Here is a 21952-nt window from a genome sequence, read left to right as displayed (position 1 = left end):
CTCTTCCAGCTGAGTTTGTGGAATCAGGGCTGAACTGAAGAAGTCATTAAATAAGTGGAATTCAATTAAGCATTCCTGATTTCAGAAACCAGTATGTATGTTTAAATTAAATATGTGAAATCTATCCCTGCCATTGGGTCCTGTTCTCATTTTTTGATGTCCCTGGGGCTTTGCTGTTTCCATTAACATTAATTAACCCAAAGGCAGGTAAAACATAGAAGGTGGCAGGCAACTTGAGAACCAGAAACAGATAGCCAATAAAAGTCTTCTTGTGAGTCCAGGGCCTTGAGAGTTATGCCACATGCCCCAGCCACTAGAGACTCCTCTCACACCTCCTGACATACACACTATTAAACAAACCTAGGCAAAGGTAGTATGGGCTGTTGCACCCAACCCTCTAGGGCAAGTGGAGCATCATTTTGAGCAACTTAGGGAAGCATGGTAGCAGGCTCATTTGCTGGAGGTTTTTTCTTTCTTTCTTTTTTGTTCCTTCCTTCCTTCTTTCCTTCCTCCCTTCTTTCTTTTTCTCTCCCTTCCTTCCTATTTCTCTACCTTCTTTCCTTCCTTCTCTTTCCTTCTCTCCCTTCTTTCCTTTCTTTTTCTTCCTTCCTTCCTTTATTTCTTTCTCTCTTCCTTTCTTCTTCCTTTATTTCTTTCTCTCTTCCTTTCTTTCTTTTCCTCTTCCTTCCTTTCTTCTTTTTTCCTTTTTTTTCCACAGTTCTGGCAGGCAATTATTGTAGAGAGGAAAGATTCAGCTGTGCTGCTCATTTCCACAGAAAAGAAAAGTCTAGTCTAAGTTACAAGGTTAACTGTATTCCACGAACCTAAGAGGTCAGGAATATTGCATGGAGAGGGGAGAGGAAGGGGATGTATGGGGTGTTGGGGCAGGCAAAGACAGAGTTTTGAGGATACCTCTTGAGGAGTAGGCACATAGGGCAAAGAGAGCTTCCCTCCCGAGGGGAGGCACATGATTAACGACATCTCTCTAGTCCCACCATAATCCCCAAGGGCACAAATCCTTTAGAAGTGAGAAACAAAGTAAGGCAGAGACAATCTGGAGTGAGTCTGTGACCCCGGGTAGTCTTAGTAAATGTTAAGGTGCTGAGATAGTCTATCACAGTCATTGAAACTCAGAGGTAGAAGGATCCAACCTATGTCTCTTTAATGTGCTTGACAAGTGGTCATCCAGCCGGTGCTTGTACCCCTAATGACAGGGAATTCACTAACCCAGAGGCAGTGTGTGTGCACTAGGAGCTTCATCTGATCCATGTAGGCTAGACCAGTTTTTCCTATAAAAGAAAGCATTTCTTAAGGACTTACTATGTGCCAGGCACTGGGAAAAGCATTTTATAAATATTACCTCATTTAGTCCTCACAACAATCCTGCAAAGTAAGTTCTATTATTATCTCCATTTTACAGATAAGGAAACTGAGGCAGGTAGAGGTTAAGTGACTTGCCTGGGGTCACACAGTTAGTGTCTGAGGCCAAATTTGAATCTGGGTCTTACTGACCCCTCACTCAGTACTCTATCAGCCTTGCCACCTAGCTGCCTCTAGGAATTCAAAGCCCTTCAAAACCTAGCCCCTCCTCCCTTGCCAGTCTCCTCCCTCATTCTTCCCTGACACACATTCTTCAAACCAGTAACAGTGGCTTCCTCACTGGTAGAGGAACAAGACCCCCCATCTCTCCACTCCTGGCATTCTTTCTGGCTGTCCCCTTGGCTGTCCCTCTTGGCTCCAAGTACTGACATCCCGGCTTCCTTTAAGTCCCAACTAAAATCCCACCTTTTACAAGAAGCCTCCCCCAACTTCCCTTAATTCCACTGCCTTCCCTCTGTTAATTATCCCCTTTTCATGCTATGCATTGTATATATCTCCTTGTATGTCATCTCCCCATTAGAGAGAATGGCTTTTGTCTTTTGCCTTTTTTGGTACCCCAGAACTTACCACAGTATCCAGCACATAGTAGGCACTTTTAAAATGTTGATTGATTGATAAGACCAGCCTCAAGACTGAATTGATCTAGGACTAAGACTTGAATTTCATTGATTAAAGCCAAAAAACCCCTGACATACCTTAAAGGGGTGTGTGTGTGTGAGGTAACAACAACCAAAAAAAATAAGGAATGAAACGAGGGGATATCTAAAGAGATAGATGTGGCTGCCCTGGGAACTCACCAACCAACTTTGATTTCTCAGAGATGTGTACAAGAGATGGAAGCCGAGGCAGGTAACAACCAAAAGGAGGATCGTGGTTCTAACAGGACAGGGAAGCCTCAAACAAAGAATGGGATCCATGGTCCAGGGGAGGATGATGATGGAGAAGAGGTCCTGCTCAGCTTTTAATTTGCTTCTCTCCTCTCCACCAAGGACAGCTCCCTTTGCAGTGGGATGGACAGAAGTAAAGTAGTTCGTAGCTCATGCAGATTCCCCACATAGGTAAGGAGACAGTGAGAGAGTACCCAGCCACCCAGGCTGAATTCAGGCCACCCGGCTCAGATGCACTCCATCCATTCATCCCCAGATCCTGGTAGAGCTAGTGGATGGGATGACTGAGTCAGTGTCAGTGAACTCTGAAAGATCTTGGAGAGAAGTGGCCTGGAACAAAGATCTGGATTTTCCCCCAAAAGCTCAAAAGTGTGATGTGGCAGCCAGAGACCCTCATGGGAGTATCAGAGGTTCTAGGAATAGGAAGGTGATATAGTCCCTCTGTCTTTTGCCCCAGGCAGAGCACAGCTGGAGTCAGGTACTCAGTTCTAGGCACCTTGATTTCAGGAGGATTGAGAAGCTAGAAGTGTCCAGAGGAGGCAGCCAGCACTGTCATGGGTGTTGAGTCTATGTCTTCTCAGGATAGGCTGATGGAGAAAAGAAGACTCCTGGGGCACAGGAGAGCTGTCTTCAAGTATTCAAAGAGTGTCAGGTGGAGAAGCGGTCGTCCTCAGTCTGCTTGGCCCCAGAGAGCAGAACCAGAAGCAATGGGAGGAGGAAGAATTTCAAAAAATCCGATCCAAGTTAGATGTCAGGAAAACTTCCTATCACACAGTGGAAAGGGGCTGCCTCAGTAAGTGGTAGGATTTCCACCACTGGAGATCTGCAAAGAGAGGCTGGATGCCCACTTATCAGGGCTTCTGGAGAAGGGATCCCTGATGGCTATGAACTAGGAAAGGTGGTGCTTGGGAACCCTGAAGTTATAAGGGTCCTAGCCTGGTTAAGGTTAGGGTCATTGGCTCTTTTATACCCAGGATCCATCTTCCTCTTAAATGACACAAGATCTGATCCTTTCCCCCTATCAGTCATACAGTACTCATGTGCATGTGCCCTTGCACAAACACACACACACACACACACACACACACACACACACACACACACACACACTAAAGACACAACCATGAAATTGTCCCACTGAGCACAGGCATTTGAGGAGCCCATCCTTAGGCTCTGACCCTTGATCTGAGCAAGACGCAGGCAGAGAAATCTCAGAAAAGAACCTGAGGATCTCAGAAATGGAGACCCCACTCCCAGCTCTGTTTAGACTCTCCCCAGACTGAACTGGGCTCCCTCTAGGGCTGGTGTGGGGGCTGTGGGATGGAGGGGAAGTGAATTCACCCAAGCCAGTCCTGCATGCTCACCAAAATGCTTGTCACTGATGCTAAGCAATTCAAGTTTGTGTGGAATTGTAAACATCACTCAGAGTCTCAGAAGCATGACTTGGGAAAGCCCCCAGGTTACTCCTGGATACTCCAGACCTTCTCTAAACCTCAGCTCCCCTAGGAATCCTGATTGCTTCCTCAAATCAGGGTATTTCTGTTCTTTTCATGAATGGAACTGGGCATAGTAGCACAAGAATCAGAGGAGAAGGGGGGCAGCTCAGGGGCTATTTGGCTCATCCCACCCATCTTACTTTGCCAAGATCCTTGCTGCACAGTCTCACCACTGAAAGAAGGTGAGATACTCACCAGGAGTCAAATAGCCCACCTGTGACCAGCTAGGGGTGGTTGACACCAAGGCCAGGTGAGCAGAAGAGAGAAGAGACAGGCAGAGACAAGGAGAGGCAGACAAGCTGACCCTCCCAATGCATTTCCTGAATCCAGCAGGGTAGGGAGCAGGCAAAGGGTACAGGTGGAGGAAGTTAGAAATAGCACGAATTTGGATTAGAGTAGAAATGGATCCAATTTGCCTTCAAGCGAGATGATGGGAACATCCCTTTTCTTGGTCACTATTTCTTTCTGTGTCTCCTTGTATTTTTATCTCTGTGTTTCTCTCTGTATCTCTAACTATCTCTGTCTCTTTCTGAGTCCATTTTTCTCCTCTCTGTCTCCTTCTGTCTCTGTATTTCTTTCTGCCTCTATGTTTCTTTTACTCTCTTTCTCTCTGTCTCTCTCTGTGTCTCTCTGTGTCTCTTTGTCTGTCTCTGTGTCTCTCTCCATCTCTGTCTTTCTGAATCTCTTTATGTCTCTGTCTCTGTGTGTGTATCTCGGTCTCTCTTCTCTCTCTGTCTCTGTCTGTCTCTGTCTCTCTCTCTATCTCTGTCTCTCTGCCTCTGTCTCTGCCTATCTGTCTCTATCTCTCTGTCTCTCTGTGTGTCTCTCTCTCCCTCTGTCTGTCTCTCTGTGTCTGTCTCTCTGTCACTGTCTGTCTTTCTGTCTCTCACTCTGTGTCTCTCTCTGTCTGTCTCTGTCTCTCTCTCTTTCATTGACTAGAGAAGCAGCCAGGGAGATCAGCTAGCCCCGCATCCTACCTGGTTCTGCCTCTCTCAGGATGTCCAGCTATTACACATCCTCAGGGGAGACAGATGTCTGGCAGCTCCTGAAACTCTGCCAAACTGCTGCTGATATGATAGTGTCCTAAGAGATTTTTAAAATTTCTTTTCTACTTGGCTGTAGTATGGTCATTTCATTTATAAGGAAAACCACATAATTGACTAAAGCTTTCCTTATAGTATAGAATTTAGCCAAGACCTCCAATGATTAACTGGTTAAAGGTTAAAAAAATTTCTCGCTCAGTTTTATGATAATCATTACTCTAGTCACAAATTCCAGGGTAACTCCTTTCTGTGTTTGCTGGTCAATTTACAACTTGCTCTGATGTAATTTTTCCTATTCTGCATCTTTGACATGGAAACCTTCTTCTTCTTCCCTATCCATTTTACAAGTTTACCTTTGAAATGTAAATGTTTGCCTTTCCCTTTTGACATTTATAAAATCCAGTTGTATCTCTTTTTAAAAATTTTATCAAGGGCTCACTTTGGCAGCACATATGCTAAAATTGGAACGATGCAGAGAAGATTGGCATGGCCCCTGCACAGGGATGACGCGCAAATTCATGAAGCGTTCTATATTTTTAAAATCTTAATTTAAATTTTTTTTTTATCAAACTAGAGACTATATGGGGCAGCTAGGTAGTGCAGTGGATAGAGCCACAGGACCTGGAGTCAGGAAGACTTCTCTTCTTGAATTCAAATCTAGCCTCAGGCACTTACGAAATGTGTGACCCTGGGCAAGTCACCTAACCCTGTGTGTCTCAATTTTCGTACCTCTAAAATGAACTGGAGAAGGTAATGGCAAACCGCTTCAGTATCTTTTCCAAGGAAACCCCAAATGGGGTCACAAGCAGTTGGACACAACTGAAAATGACTGAACAACAACAAAAAGAGACTATGTAAATCTTAGAAAAACTTTATTTCATGCTCAGTGGTCATGTAGAAACTGAGTCTATGTTATAGAATGTTTCTGCGTGTGTTTCTAAGTATGATTGGCAGTGGTACCTGTCAATGAATCCTTGGATGCTCCTATATCAAATTGGCAGACCACAAAGGGACAGGAATAAGCTGCAAAGACTGAGTCTTTCAGCTTAGACGTCCTCCAGCACACACGAGGTAAAATTTCCCTGGGGAAGTGTCTAAGTGGAAAAACTTCACTAAAGGCAAATTCTCTAGTTCTAGAAAATTGTAGCGATGTAGAGAACAGTGTTCTGTGTGCTTGTGTGTGTGTTGTTTTGTATCGTCTGTTTGTCTCTTGTACCTAAACCAAATGTTGAATTCGGGAGCACTCAGTCTGACAGCCCTACTAATGTCCTGATGACGGTGAGTCATAGGAGTCAAAAGCGAGGGTTGAACTGAAAAACTCTGAGGTTGTACCTGGAGGTGTCTGGTATTTTTTCAGTTTCTATATCCTTTTATCCCATTTTCCCTCAGGCAAATGAGCAAGACACTGGTCAGTCTGTTGTTGTCTGCTGTCTGTTATTACTCTACTTTCTGGGCTATCATCCTGGTAGCCTTGCTCTAGGGTAAAAAAACAAACCTGATACAAAACTCTGATTTGAGTGGTCAGTGGTCAGTCTCCCGTTTTTGGTCTGGTTTGATTTGTTTACAAGAATCTAAATCTGACATTAAGCTCAATACTAATGCGGTGGGGGGAGAAGGGGGAAGGGTCAGACATTTGTCTGGGATCTCTCAGGTTACTGTCTGATTATGTCTGTCAAATTACTGTGTTGTTGTTATCATAAATCACACACACAAAAAATGTTCTGGTCTGATTTGGGAACCAACATAAAATTTTTTCTAGTCAAGAATCTTTTTTTTTTTTTAAGGAATTTCTCAGGCTGCAATGATTCCAGGCTGGTAATTTGGGTCAGAAATCATTTTTTGATCCCTCAGGTTATCCCTGGTCGCCTTAACTCCCAACATGGGATCTGACCAGTTCACTCCTTCAAAAGACACCCCTGTGGGTTGTGTCTTCGCTGTCTGGTAATTCTGGTGTATGACAACTGCAGATTCAGAAGTTATTATTCCTGGTTGAATCTACTCCTGATTTTGGAGCTCTGGTGTAGATAAATTCTGAGAAAAGAAAAGCAATGTAAAGGTTAAAATACAACTTCCTTGACCTCCCCGCCCCCAGGATATTTTTTAATTTAAATCTTGCAAAAGCTTAAGTTTAATAAGAACACTTCAGATTTAAATTATCTGGGATTGTTGATCATTACTACAATTGCTGTTGTTCGGTCCCGTCCGTCTCTTCACTACACTATGGGATTGTCTCCGCAAAGTGGTTTATCACTTCCTTCTCCAACGGGTCCTCATTTTACAGATAAGGAACTGAAGCAAATGGGGTTTAAATGACTTGGCTAGCGTCACACTGTAAGTAAGTGTGTGAACGTGAGTTGGAAGCCCTAAAAGGGAATAATGACCCCGACGTGACTTGAACACGCAACCTTCTGATCTGGAGTCAGACGCGCTACCATTGCGCCACGAGGTCTCCCGCTAAGAACACTCTGCCTTTCCTGGTAAACTGGGAGTTCCACTGCCCCTTCGCTTGGACTTTAAGTTAGAGATAAGTTTCAGGAAGTAGTAGACAGAACTAGGGTTTCCCCCTTGTCCTCATGCTCCTAATTCTAGTGTGCTAACCAGACAAAGGGACAATGAGATAAGATTTCCCCTTTACAGAAAGTACCTCAAGGAAACCTCCATTACCGTACATTAATCATTTAGGGATTGTGCTTTGAAAGTGCTGAAGTATCACTGTGGGGCTTTCGGGGCAAAGGGACCTTTTGGTTATTCAAAACATGCCTCTCACTCTATATTGCCTAGAGATATTCTAGAGGACTCGTCAGAGAATAGAACAAAAATAATAATAATTCTCTAGCGAATACAGACTTTGATTCTAAGGGGAGAATTTTTTGGCTTACCACTGTAAACGATTTAGCAAAGTGAAATTGTCTAGGTGAATGACAAGCTGAAATGGAAACTGGAATGAACTTGCTTCTGTGAGAGAAAAAGAGGAAAAAAATTCTGAGTTAGAAGAAAGCGGTCTAGTGCCTGGTACAGGAGGTTGCTGAGTTAATTTCCTTAGACTATCAAGGTAAGGCAGAGGATCTCTTAAAATAGTGAAGATTTCCTTCAAGATAGGAATATAATCTAACTCATAACCTGAGAAAAGTCTCTTTGGACCAGCTTGTGATCTCTTAGGAGCTTCCATTTTGATCTGTGGGAAACAATATTGACAGTTTTAGTTCAATTGATATACTGCTTACTTGGGAAGAGAAAGATTGAATAAAGTGAAGGAATCAAGTCTTGGAAAAATAAGTCTGAGATATGTTTGGGATGTAAGGGATGGAGAAAGTGGAGTTTGGGATCAGCGAGGAGAGAGATGCAAATGGGAAGTTTAAATAAAGGAAGTTAAAGGAAGTTGGAAACATTGGAAGATGCCAAAGGAAAAGCCTGAGATTTAATAAAATACTGCAGAAAAGTTTACGAAAGTTTTAGCTCTCTCTAAGATAAGAAGAGAATGAGAAGATTTCTATGCCTATAAATTTGTCAACACTATTTAGACATATGCTTATTACAGTTGACTTTGAGAAGTCTCATGATCTCTGAATTTTAGTTCAGCTATTTAGATATTCCTGTTGACAACAGGAAAAAAGCTGGAATTATAGTATGATCTATATTTGGCAGAATTCTATTCAGTTCTTAATTTGCCAAATGAAGACTTTAGGAATGCATTTGCAGCATGGAATTATTTGAGTCTAGGGCAGGGGTGGGGAAGCTGCAGCCTGGAGGCCACATGTGGCCCTCTAGGTCCTCGAGTGCTGCCCTTTGATTGAATCCAAACTTCACAGAACAAATCTCCTTAATAATAGGATTTGTTCTATAAAACTTGGACTCAGTCAAAACGCCCCACCCAAGGACCTAGAAGGCCACATGTGGCCTGGAGGCCACAGGTTCCCCACCCCTGATCTAGGGTACTAAAAAAAATCTGTCCTTGAAGGATCAATAAAGGTCATAGTTTTATCTTTTATGTGGGGCATATTTAATCATAATTTCAATACAATGGACCTGAGGTTATGGTTGCAATTTCTTTTTTTGAGAAAGTGCCTTAAAATTTGTCCGTGGAATACATACTTCAGGAAAGGTTTAAAAATATAGTCTGTTCTCTTTATTCTATCTGATAAAGAGCATTCCGTTTCTTTTGGCCTTGAGTAAATAGCTATGCTAACTAAAGACATGTTTCCTTTGCAAGCATTCTCTTTTTGTTTCATAGTCTACCTTCTCCTGCCTCTATCCTCTCTGATCTAAGTGATTACCTGCTTCCTAACAAGCTGTGGCTCTCTCTAGGACTCGTGCAAACTCTTTCCAGGAAGAAAAAGAAGCACGTCGTCTGTGAAATTAAAGTGAAATTAAGAGGTATGTCATCTGTGAAACTAAGGATGGGGTTTGTTGTACTGTTGAATGAATAAACTTTGGGTGAGACTTTTTGTTCCCTTAGACAAAAAGAAAGCTACATCTGAGAAGCCACGACCAATTAATTCCCAGCAACAGCTTTGTTTATGTGGTGTAATATGCCTCATTCTTTGTGTTTTCCTTTATTATTGTCTTTTACCCTTTCTGTTGTTTGGAATCTTTGCAAGTTGAATATTCTGCTCATTTAAGGGTTTGTTTGTTTGGGGTTTTACAATTATTATTATTTTTTTAGTTTTCAACATTCATTTTTATAAGATTTTGAGTTCCATTTTTTTATCCCTCCTTCCCTCCCTCATCTCCCCTCCCTGCTCCCCAAGATGGCAAGCAATCTGATATAGGCTATACATGTACAGTCATTGAACCTATTTCCACATTAGTCATGTTGTGAAAGAAGAATCAAGAACAAAAGGGAAATTTGGTTTTTTCTACAGGAATATATCAAATTTCTTCTTTTTTGAATGTCTATATTCTTTCATTGATGATTCTGTTCACATTTGCAAAGTGAGCCATTTTGAATTGCAGCTTGAGCACCTTTGCTTTTTGGAATATACCGTTATCCTTTCCACATGGTGACTTTCCCCATCACTGTTTCTGTATATCACAAGTCAGCATAAGAAAACTAAATGGGAATTTGGGGGGGGGAGTTTTGGGGAAGCTGCAGATGACTTGCAAAGGCCAGTAGATGACACAGAACAAGTTTAGAAATTCAGAAATGCATAAGATATATGTATAGTATTGTATAATACCAACCCAAATTTTATAATAAAGTACTGTGAACACCCCAAAAAGAAAAAAAAGTCAGAGTTCTCTGTTATGAAGGGAGGGCCTTGGATTTTCCAGATCACTAGAATGGAGGTGGAGGGTTGGGGGTGGGGAGGTGAGGAAACAGTCGGGGGAGGCAACTGCCCCCCCTCCTAACCTCCAAGATGTGGAAGGGATACCTGCAGTATTCCATTTCTTTCTGTAGTTTCTAGTGAATGCAGAATAATCTTGTGTTGTTTGATTTCTTTTTCTTCTGTACTCAAAGTTCTTCCTCCAGCCTTTGGCTCAGCTGAACTCCTTAGGACGTTATGATATTCTTTTACAAACAGCAGTGATCGCTATATGGCTTTGTGCTCCAAGATGCTATGCAGGAATCAGGCAGACTCTCTTCTTTCTCCTTCCAAAGAACGGAATGCAACAGGAAAACTCTGTCAAACATAGAAGCTCTTGAACTCAGAATCACCCAAAGGCAGTCTTCAAAGCTGGTGCTGCCCCAGAAGTCTCCCTTTCCTGCTAGAAGACTGGATTCTGGCATCATGATATCTAGGGAATTCGGAGTCCCCTATTATCTACACAGAAGGCTGGGATACACAAAGAAACATCCTTTAATTCTCCTCTCAGGCTGCATTCATGCTTGACTGTGTACTTCTGCTGCAAGGTGCCATTACAGATTCTGATTGCGAGTGAGGGGGAAATCCCGTCCAATAAAAAATCTCAACAGATTTATGGAGGAACTCCTTCAACTTAACCAGCACTAGCAATGGTCTACATACTATCACTTAACCGGGTTGTTTAAAAAACTCCCCAATTTGATCAGGGAACCCCCTAATCTGTCTCCTTTGCTCCAATAATATTTTTTATGTTGTAATTTTTAAATTTTAATATAATCAAATATATGGATTCTGTCCCTAACACTCCTTTCTTTTAAAAGAGTACAAACCCATCCTAAATGAGGTATATGTATATTTTATAATATTCTGTATCTTCATAAATGTGTGTGTAGTTTAATGTTTGTCTGACATCCACCTGAAATTCTCAGACGCACACAGTGTGAATGATGTTTTAAATCTCCTTCCCATATATTGCTAACCAGCTTTTCCAACTATATATAACAAGTAGTTATTTTTTCCATTTTTTGATAAGATTATCAAACAGTAATTTCTTGTATATAACTGGTTGGGTGTTTGAGATCTCTATTCTGTTCCTTCGAGCTTTTTCTTCATTTTCCACCAGCTGCTCTGCTAGGTTTAGACTCCATAAACATCATGCCCTGGGTATGGGTATCCTGCAGCAGCTCTCTGCCGTTCCCTCCTTCCACTTTTTCAGATTCTTTTTCTGTATCATCTTCCCCCATTAGATTATAAGCTCTTTGAGGGGAGGGACTGTCTTCATTGTTTTTATTTATATCAGCAACTCTTTACACAATACCTGGTACACAGTAGATGCTTAATAAATATCTATTGACTATTTCTTTTAGGTTTTCCCTATTACCAAAGTTTTGTTGATAACTGAAAGAGATAGTGTGACAGCGTGTGTGCAAAACTAGATCCGGAGTCTTGAAGGACTAGGTTAGAATCCTCCTTCTTGGAAACTTACTAACTGTGCAGCCATGGACAAGGCCCTTCACATCTATCAGTTTCCCTATCTGTAAAATTGAGATAATAACACCTGGTGTACCTGTCTCACACTTTACTGTCACTTTAGTCCTGAAGAACAGCTCTTCAGGATCCGATTCTGACCAACAAGGAGACACAGAGCACCGAAATTAAACCTACATCAACCAAAGGACCCTCAAGGAGTCCATGGTTAGATTTTAGGGCAGTTTATTAATTTGGGGGGGGAAGTTACATTTTTATTTTCACTAACCTCTAACGAAAACTTAGCCTTCTATAACCTAACCTCCTCCTACCTTTCCAGCCTTCTTACCTCTTACTCACTGACATGTACCCTTGATCCAATGTTGAAGGCTTCCTGGCTGTTCCATAAATAGCATGCTCCAACTCTGGGCTCCCAGAATTTTCCCTGGCTGTCCCCCAGGTCTGGAATGCAGCTTCACAACCTTTCTCCAAGTCCCAACTATAACTCCATCTTTCACAGGAAACCTTTCCCAACCCCTCCTAATTTGGAGAGAAGAAACATAGAAGGAGGAGAACAGTCCCCTAGCCCAGATCCTCCTTTTAACTTCTGTGACATTGACTTGGATGGAGAAGTCCTAGACCTGAAGAGATGGATTCAAGATGAAAGAAAAAGAGAAGGCATTTGGCAAGCAAGGTTAGCAAGAAAAGTAAGAAAAAATGAATTGGTGAGTAAATCATATCAGGCAAGTCTTAAGCAAATACATTAAAAGGTTAGGGAAAAAAGGAAAGGAAGTGCTGTTGAGTCATGTCTGACTCACTGTGACCCCATTGGGGTTTTCTTGGCAAAGATACTGGAGCGGTTTGACATCTCCTTCTCCAGTCCATTTTACAGATGAGGAAACTGAGGCAAACAGGGTTAAGCTACTTTCCCAGTGTCATACAGCTGGTACTGTCTGAGGCCAGACTTGAACTCAAGAAGATGAGTCTTCCTGACTCCTGGGCTGTCACCCTATCCACTGTACCACTTAGCTGCCCTAAAACATCCATTAGTCATTCAAGAAATAAAGCTAAGAGTCTCAATCACTATAGAGAGCAAGGATTTACATCGTAGTCATTTCTGCCACAGCCAGGTAAATTATCTTAAACAGTTTGTCCAAAATAAAACTCATTATCTTTCCCCCAAAACTCCACCCCTCTTCTGAACTTTCCTGTTTGGGTAGAGGGCAACCACCATCCCCCTAGTCACCCAGGCTTATAACCCCAGAGTTGTCCTCAAACCTCCCTCTCTCTCCCACCACATGCCACTTAATGGGTGCCAAATCTCCTCAACATCTCTCTCATCCATATCCTTCTCTCCACTCATGAGCACCATCCTACTAGAGGCCCTGATCACCTCTTGCCTGAACTATTTCCAATTGATCTCCCTGCTGCCAATCTCCCCCATCTCCAATTCATGTGCCACACAGACACGGAAGTTGTTTTCCTAGAGCTCAGTTCTAACAATGTTCTTCCCCTGCTCAAGAAGTTTCCAGGTCCTTATTGCCTTCAAAATAAAATACAAACTCACTTAATTTTTAAAGTCCTTTAAAACCTGACTCCAAGATGATTATCATAAGCTCTTCAATCCAGTCCAACTGGCCATCTCCATGTTCCTCACACAGGACAGCCTATCTCCGGACTCCATGCTTTTGCACAGGCTGTTTCCGACACCTGGAATGCACTTGGAATGCCTAATTTCCTTCAAATTTCAGGTGTTACTACCTCAAACATGAAGCCTTTCCCATCCTCCAGCTGCTAGTGTCTCCCTGCCCCTTCCATACACAAACACACAAATTACCTTCTATTTACACTGTGGACATTTTGTAATTACAGGGTAAAGGGGGGGAGCACTGGAGGAATCCTTGGATTTTCTGGTCTAGGGTCACTCCCATGGAACTCTATGTGCTCTCTAGTCCCTTTCTATGGGACAGGTGCTCTGGCCTCTTGCTGAAACATACATCCTTCCCTTAGATGTCATGACTCAAATTGGTGGTACTTTTGTTGACTGAGGAGGTATTTCAAAGAAGTCTGGCCACTTATCCAGAAAGAGCTGCCCACTCTATGACCTCTGTGTCAGGGGGATGGTAGGAATCCAGCACTCTCTCTCCTCTCACTCAACCCCATCTCTGGCAGCAATCCTGAAAAACAGACATTTCCCATTCTGGCACTAACCTCTTGAGTTTCTGAGTAGGGCAACGGAATTGCAGAGGAAGATGATCTCCCCAGCAGGATGCTGCTCAAGAAAGCCAGTCATGTATGGGCTGGCCAGGAGATCCAGACCCTGTGGGATGCCTGGATCTCGCAGGTATGAGGTGCCTAAAGTAGCCCTGGCCACTCAGCCATCCAAAAAAAAAGCCTAGAGGAGGGGAATGGAGACAGCTGTTCAGCCCTGCTCCCACCCACCCCTGCCACCACCACAGAGACCGATAAAGACTTGCTGCATTATCCCAACAAAGTACATGGCACTGAGCAAATAACCCTACCTGGCTCCATGGTGGAGAGGAGAGAACAGGAAATACAGCATGAGTGTCTGCTCACACAGGGAACTGCCTCATTTACGTGAAGGTCACACGACCAGTGCAGATTGAAGACTGACAGAAGAGACAACTTTAGCAAGAGATTAGAGCTAATTTTGAATGCATAGATCCACAAGTCCTCACACCCCTAGACAGCACATGGCAGCACCTGTAGAAAGAGAAGTGGAAACAAGAGAGAAAAGCTTGTTGCTACCTCCCTGGTAACCACAGACAACATGACATTTCTGCTAGGGTGCACCTGGGACTTTCCATCTTTGGCAAGTGACTAATCAGTGCCACCTAGTGGTTAGAAATGCTTGTTGATTGATTGATAGTGACTTCAGGCTGGGCTCCCAGAAGGAAGTGAAGGGATTTCAGGAATTCCCTTCTAGATTATTAAAATTATTAAAATGCTGGGTAACATGTATCTCTCTAGCCTCACCCTGTAAGAGATGATACATCATCTCCTTAGTGAGTGTTCCCCAGGGCTCTGTCCCATGCCCTCTTCTCCCTGGATACTACTTCACTTGGTGATCTCATTAGCTTCCAAAGATTCAACTGTCATCTCTATGCAGATGATTCCCAGTTTTATTTGTCCAGCCTTAACCTCTTTCCTGACCTCCAATCTTACTTCTCCAGCTGCTTATTGGACAGCTCCAACGGGATGGAGACCCTGTAGACCAGAAGTGTCAAATGGGGGCCACCAGACCTCATGCAGTCAGGTAACCATCCAGAGAACCAGATTAAAATATAATTGGGGGATGTTTAACAAAATAAGTAAAAATACATATAATATAATTTGTGGTTTTCTATGTCAGTAAACAACTAGAGTTTCTATTCAGTTTGACCTCACTGCTGTAGACATCTTAAACTCAATGTGTCCAAAATTTAACTTATTATATTTTCCCCAAAAATCTTCTCCTCTTCCTAACTTCCCTGTTACCATTGAGGGTACCACTACCTTCCCACTCAATCCAGGCTCAAAAACTAAGTGTGTCTTCTACTTCTTATTTTCTCTCTCAATACCCATATCCAATCAGTGGCCACATACTGTCATTTCTACTTTTGTAACATCTCTCATTCATGTCCCCTTCCCTCCTGTCACACTGCCACCATCCTGATGCAGGCCACCATCACCTAAAGCCTGGAATATTGCAATAGGGGGGGAGGGGAGGTCTCCCTGCCTTAAGTCTCTCCCCACTAAATGTCAAATTAATTATCCTAAAGCACAGATCTGACTATGTCATGCTTATACTCAATAAATTCCAAGGGCTCCCAATTTCCTCCAGGGGGTTGCTTGTACTTGGGACAATGTCATGGGGCTTGTCCACTCCCTCCCCTCTATGGAAGTTGGGGTGAAGTGGCCTGTCCTGGGCTCCTGCTTCCCAGATCTAGGGCTGGAAGGGACCTTTAGTCTAACAGAGGAAGAAGCTTAGGTGAGGACCTAAGGGAAGTGAAGGAATCCCTCACCCAAGGTCATAAAGGTAGCAAAGGACACCTTGCCCTTCCCACTGCACCACACTGTCTCCTTGCCTCAGGTGGCACTGGAGGAGCTGTGGTGTGCCTGGGCATAGGCCCCCTGAGGATTTAGCCAGAAGCATGCTGTGGTCAAAGGATGCCGGTCCTTGCTCCACTGACTCCCCAGCCTCTGTCCCTCGATATCACCCTCCCCTTCACTCTCCTTGGGGCTGGGATCAAGGGCTGGAGCCCTGGCAAGCTAGCCGATTCGAGCACTCAGCCTATCCTACTCTAGGCTCACAGCCCGATTGGCAGAAAAGTGTTTCACTTTCAATTTCAATTCTTAAAAAATGAAAATTTTAAACGGAAGTAAAAGTATCTGGTGACACTGAGTCAGGAACCAGATCAGACTTCCCTGTTTCCACAAAGGCCAGACTGACCAACTGTGAAGCACTTCAGGTAAGAAGGAGGGGAGGCGAGGGTAACCCAGGTTACCTGCCAAAGGGGGAGGGAGTGGAGAGCGAGGGGCAGAGTGTGCCGGGCCTCCCTGAGGAGGGAGAGAGAGAGACTGAGACCACAGCTGGGCCTCCAGGGCTCTCGGTCAGACTTGAATTTTAGAAAAATCACTTTGGTGGCTGAGTGGAGGACGGCCTGGAGTGGGGAGACCCACACACACAGATAACGGCTATTACCATGGTCTAGGAGTAGGGTGATGACGGGAGCCTGCACTAGGGTGGGGACAGGGTCGGAGGGGAAAAAGGAGGAAGGGACAGTGGCCCAAATGACAGCCCACCTCTTAGAGGCTGTTATCCACAATCTCACCTAGCCCTAGCAGAGCTGCCTACGAGCAGTCTTGGCAAGGAGGCCACAAACCGGGCACAGAGGTATGAAATAACAGTGATAGGGAACCTCAGTTATCCAGACACCCACTGGAGTTCTCAGGCTGAACTTATGTACAGAAGATGGAAACAAAGGGGGGAACAAAAGATGAATGAATGAAAAAATAAATGAATGAACAAATAGATGGATGGATAGATGAATGAACTAATGAATGGGAAAAATGAATGGATGGATGGATAAAGGAATGAATGAGCAAATGAATGAACACATGAAAAGGCATTGATTTTATATATAATATGTGCAAAGAACTGCTAAGTGATGAGTGTGCTAACAGAAAAGCAAAAGTGTCCCTGTTCTCAAGGAGCCCCCATTGTAATTGAAGGTGGGGAGACAGAACACACACACACACACACAGACAGATGCACACACAGATACACACACAGACACACACACACAGACACACACACACAGACACACACACAGACACACACACAGAGACACACACACAGACACACACAGAGACACACACACAGACACACACACACACACACACACACACGCACACACACACACACACACACACACAAAGATACACACACAGACAAATGTGTGAAGTTTCTGCTTCAAGCCCAATGGAAAGTCCCCATGGTCCTTAGGGCTCAGTAGAAGGGCATCTTTAGCATTTTCTTCTGTCTTACTTCCTTTGTTAAAACCACAATCATTTCTGATGCTGGATGACTGATAGCACAAAGAACATTCTTCTGAGGGTTTTCAGTTACTGTAGCTGCTGAGAAGCTGGGGATCTGCAGCACCTACAGAGGCCATTCTTATCTCCACAAGGACTGCTTCCCTGGACAGGGGCTGGGGGTGGGGGTGAGCTGGGTTGGAAACACGGTGATGCAAGGAGTACTGCTGTTCCCAGGGCTCTTAGGTACAGGGACCAGGGCTGTTTACATCAGGATCTGAAGGGAGGCAGCAATCAAGATGATGGCAGTGGTTTAGAATGTGTGGAATATACCTTCTGTCTCACTTTTAGGGCACCTTCAGCTAGGCTGCCTTTTCTGCCTAGTTGGCAGTTGGTCAGCCATTGGTATCATTGTTGGTGGGGAAAGCAGACCCCCTTTTCACAGTGGGAGTCGCTCCCCTGGAGGATGACTTGGGGGGTTAGGGCTCTGAGGCAGTCAACACTGCTATTTTGCCCATGAGAAGCAGTTGGTCAGTGACAAATTACTTTTCTAGTTTTTAGACATTTCCCTGGAGTTTTGTCCCCAGAAAGTATAATGAGCCAAGACAGAGAAAACCCAAACCTCCCCTTTTTGGGAAAAAACCTCCTCCATGAAACTGGATCCTTATGGGAGGAATGGAATCCTAGGCCCCCAGTCACATTTATAATTGCATCAATCATCATAGATGAGGCCAGAATAAGGAGAAAAACCTCAGCAGCCACTGCTCCGCTCCCCTAACCTCAGCATGAGTGACCCATTCCTGGTTTTGTGGCCTCAGTCTTCTTCTGAAGAGGAAAGATCCTCCAGCTGCCCTCAGAGAGCCTCTATGCATTCCCCTACACACTCCCTGTCTTCTCTCCACAGGATATCAGATCTAGAGAGGAAGATGGTTGAGGACACCCTTCTTGAGACATTTCAAAAGAACAAATTGGAAATAGCCAAGGCAGTATCTACCCCTTCTCCTTTCCTGGAGATGCTGCGAGACCACTCTCTTATCCCTGAGAAAATGTACCATGTGAGTACTCTCCATCACCATGGCACTCTCCAATACTGCATCAAGCTTACATATTCAATCAATCAATCAGTGTTTATTAAGTACCTACTATGTGACAGGCACTATGAGAACTGCTAGGGAAGGATTGAAGTGCAAAGAATGAAATTATTCTTACTTGAAAAAAATCACTACTTGACATTCTAATGGGGGAAAAAAGAAGTGCATATAAAACTACAGGTAATAGAAATAGCCTAAGTGAATAAATATAAATATATACCAGGCAGTTTGGGAGGGAGGTCACTGGCAGTTGGCAGGGTGTAAGGAAAAGCTTCATGAAAGAGGTTGTGCTTGGAACCTGTAATCAACTCCTCTCTCTCTCCCTCTCCCTCTCTTCCCCCCCCCCCCTTCAATCCCTTCCCTCTCTCTCTTTCTATCTAACTCTGTCTCTCGGTCCCCCATCTTTACCCCCTTTTCTCTGTCTCTTCTCTTTCTTTCTCTCCCCCTCCCCCACACATATCCAATATGTTGCCAAGTCTTATGGATTCCACAGCCTCAACATCTCCTCCCTCCTCTCCACTCACATAGGCACCAACCTCGTTCAGGTCCTCTTTGCCTCAAGTCTGAACTATTGCAGTTGGCTCCTAGTTGATTACCCTGCCCCTGACTGTATGAACAAAGTAAACTCGGAAATATGGGGAGAGAAGGCAGGAGTCTCTTGTAATAATTGCTTCAAAGTGAGGGGTCCCTGCACAACAACACAAGTCACCATTTGCAGAACGCTGAGGGTTTGCCCAGCACTTACCATATGTTGCCTCCCAACAATCCTGGAAGGTAGCAGCTATTATTATCCCCTTTTCATGGATGAGGCAACTGAGACTGAAAAAGATGAAATGGCTTGCCCGGGGTCATACAGTTCATAAGGGTCTGAAACAGGATTAGAGTGAGTCCAAGGCTCTTTCCACTACCCTAAGCTGTAGTGGGAGGAGAATCCAGGTGAAAGAGAGGTCGCAGGAAAAGATCTCCAGGGCTTCCCAAACACCACTGGCTTGAGGGAGAGGAGGAGGGAAGAGTCCAAAATGATCCCAAGCATGGAAGCTGGGGATGGTCTCAAGATTCTCCAGAACAGTGAGAAGTCCCTTTCTGGAACCATAGAATCATCTGATAGAAACTCTCTCTTGTCAATAATTTTTAGCGTGCTCAGGAGGAGTACCAAAAATTGGTCCCTATGGACAGGGGGTCCCTATGTACATACAGCATCCTCATGGAGCTGGAGAAGAATTTCAGCACCAAGATCCTGGCAGTCTTGTTCCACCCCGCCAACCTGCAGGAGTACCCACCATTAGCCCAAATCCAAAAGCACTTCAAAGATGGTAAGGGGAACCTGGAGCTGTTGGGAGAGGGGGGCTCCTATGGGTGCAAGGAGACAGGAAGAGACATCTTCTACTGTCTCCCACTGGCATTTCCAGGGCTGGTAAGGTCTGGGTGCTCTGGGGAATTCCCACCTGCCACACAAAGGAGTTGTCCCATCTTACAGTTGCAGGCACCTGAGCAGCTCCATCCATAGCTGCCCTAGAGATGGGGCTCTGAAAAAGATGTGAAGAGTCAGGGAGGTGTCTGTCCCTGTGTATCTGCCTCCTCCTCTGACTGAAGTTTTCTTTTGCTGTCTAGTCCCTCTAGATGAATCAGCATCAGAAGCCAGTGTGAGGTCTCCTGTTCGGAGGAGCAGCCTTGATGAGAGGGCATCAGCTGTCAGTGCACCTCAAAGTTCTGTCCAAGGTACTTCAGCTTTTAGGAGCCCTCCTGCCTCTGCTCTGGCCTCTCTTACACAAATCTTTCTTGTCTTACTCACTCCTCTTCCTTATCTTCTCTCCCTCTTGTGCCCAGGTCTCATCTTTGCCCCTCATGCCACATCATGCCTTCCTCCTATCACTTGGGCATATTGGCTGTGTCAGGTCCCTGAGGGCAGTCCATTTGGTTTTTCATCTTTGTAATCATTGCAATATCACAGGAAGTAAAATGGATAATTTTGATTTCATGAAATTAATACATGTTTGCACAAGCAAAATCAATGCAGCCAGAATTAGAAGGAAATCAGGAAATGGGGAATTTTTTACAGCAAGTTTGTCTGACAAAAGTCTCATTTCTCAAATGTATAGGGAACTGAGCCAAATTTACAAAAACAACAGCCATTCCCCAGTTGACAAATGGCAAAGGGATATGAACAGGGAGTTTTCAGAAGAAATCAAAGCTTTCAATAATTATATGTAATATCTCCAACAGAAATAATAACAGCTCTCGTTTTTGTGGTGCTTTAAGGTTAGAAGAAGGCTTATAAACATTGTTTCATTTGAGCCAGAACAGATGAGGATACTTAAAAAACTTAGAGATGTGAATTGACTTGCCCAGGGTCACAGAGCAAGAATACTTCTGACACAGGAGTCCTGATTCTGAAATCATGGCACCTGAATATAAGAGTTTCCTCTACTAAACTAACCCAAGTGGGCCCATGGGCCCATGTTGATTCTCTGAGGCCATAAATATAGGCCTTCTGGGCTGAGGGTAGTTGGGGGAGGACAATTATAAAGAGAAAATTGAATGGTTTCAAAATAGCTAGCAATTTTATTAACCATTTTTTCAAAGAAGCTTCATGGAATAAATGCCTTGTTTCCATGGTAGGATTATGCCCTGGGTAGGACAATCTTGCACATACTTGTTTCAAAAATTAGGCCATGCATGCCTTCACCATGGCTAGAGACCCAGGAAGTCATGAGAGGCTTACTGAATGAGGTTCAATTCCCTAGCAAATGCAGGGCCAGTGAGTTCAACAGTTACGCACAGTGGATAAAGTGCCAGGCTTGGAGTCAGGAAGACCTGAGTTCAAATGTGGCCTCAGACAGTCACTAGCTGTATGACCCTGGGCAACTCACTTAACCTCTATCTGCCTCAGTTTCCTCATCTGAAAAATGGAGATAATAATAGTCTTTGTCTCCTGGGGTTGCTGTGAAGATCAATGAGGTAATACTTGTAAAGCACTTAGCATAGTGCCTGGCACGTAGTAAGAGCGATATAAATGTTAGCTATTATTATTCCTGGGAAAATTCTATAACGGGATCATTAAAGAGATGGTTTGTGAACAGCTAGAAAAGGAAGCAGCTCAGAAATCTCTGAGAAAGGCTTCATATCCAAGATATATGATATATATGAGAATAAATATAAGACCAGGAGCCATTTCCCAATGAATTACTAATCCAAGCATATGAATAAGCATTTCTCAAAATAGAATGGCCAAGTGTTGACAACCATAACGAAAAAATGCTCCAAAATACTAAAAATAAGAGAAATCCAAATCAAAACAACTCTGAGGTTTCATCCGGAAAATTCAATTTAATAAACATTTATTAAGCACCTACTCTGTGCCAGGCACTGTGCTAAGCACTGGGAATACAAATTTCAAAAAAAGAAAAATAGTCTCTGACAACAAGGAGTTTACAATCTAAGAGGGGAAGACAACACACCAAAGTTAAGCTGAAAAAGGTGGGGGACGAGGGATACCCAAGTAAGAGGGAAGTCAGTTGAGCTGCTGATGGAAAATGGAGAGTTATCTGAATAGTTCTGAAAGTTGAGAGCCATATATAAAGAATGCTTTGGGAGAAATTTACCCACTCTACCCTCTGTTCCTCCACTCAGAGTGGAAAGGCAACTGAAGGAATTGAGAAAATGTTAAATATCAAAAACTCAGTTAATTTGCATGGTGATTTCAGGTGATCAGCTTATCCTGGGGGACACAGAATGTTCCATGAAAGA

The 21952-nt window shown here is 43.8% G+C and overlaps 1 protein-coding gene and 2 non-coding genes across 3 annotated transcripts in view; 2 read left to right on the top strand and 1 right to left on the bottom strand.

Moving 5' to 3' along the window:
• The first annotated feature begins 5237 nt into the window (after positions 1-5237).
• Positions 5238-5344, top strand: LOC118849259. Its single transcript, XR_005010311.1, has one exon. It is a non-coding gene; the product is annotated as a U6 spliceosomal RNA (small nuclear RNA).
• A 734-nt stretch (positions 5345-6078) lies between these two features.
• LOC118846696 (nuclear body protein SP140-like protein) overlaps positions 6079-21952 on the top strand; it is a 58277-nt gene continuing 42403 nt past the window's right edge. The window contains exons 1-6 of the mRNA XM_036755465.1: positions 6079-6084; positions 13807-13920; positions 14771-14853; positions 18019-18169; positions 19341-19518; positions 19817-19924. Coding sequence (XP_036611360.1) covers positions 6079-6084; positions 13807-13920; positions 14771-14853; positions 18019-18169; positions 19341-19518; positions 19817-19924 — 640 coding nt within the window. The remainder of the gene's footprint in view (positions 6085-13806; positions 13921-14770; positions 14854-18018; positions 18170-19340; positions 19519-19816; positions 19925-21952) is intronic.
• Positions 7184-7255, bottom strand: TRNAW-CCA. The gene has a single exon. It is a non-coding gene; the product is annotated as a tRNA-Trp (tRNA).

Source organism: Trichosurus vulpecula, chromosome 4 (genome assembly GCF_011100635.1).
Source record: "Trichosurus vulpecula isolate mTriVul1 chromosome 4, mTriVul1.pri, whole genome shotgun sequence".
Lineage (NCBI taxonomy): Eukaryota > Metazoa > Chordata > Mammalia > Diprotodontia > Phalangeridae > Trichosurus > Trichosurus vulpecula.
Note: the sequence above shows the minus strand (reverse complement) of the source record. Positions and strands in the feature narration are given on the sequence as shown.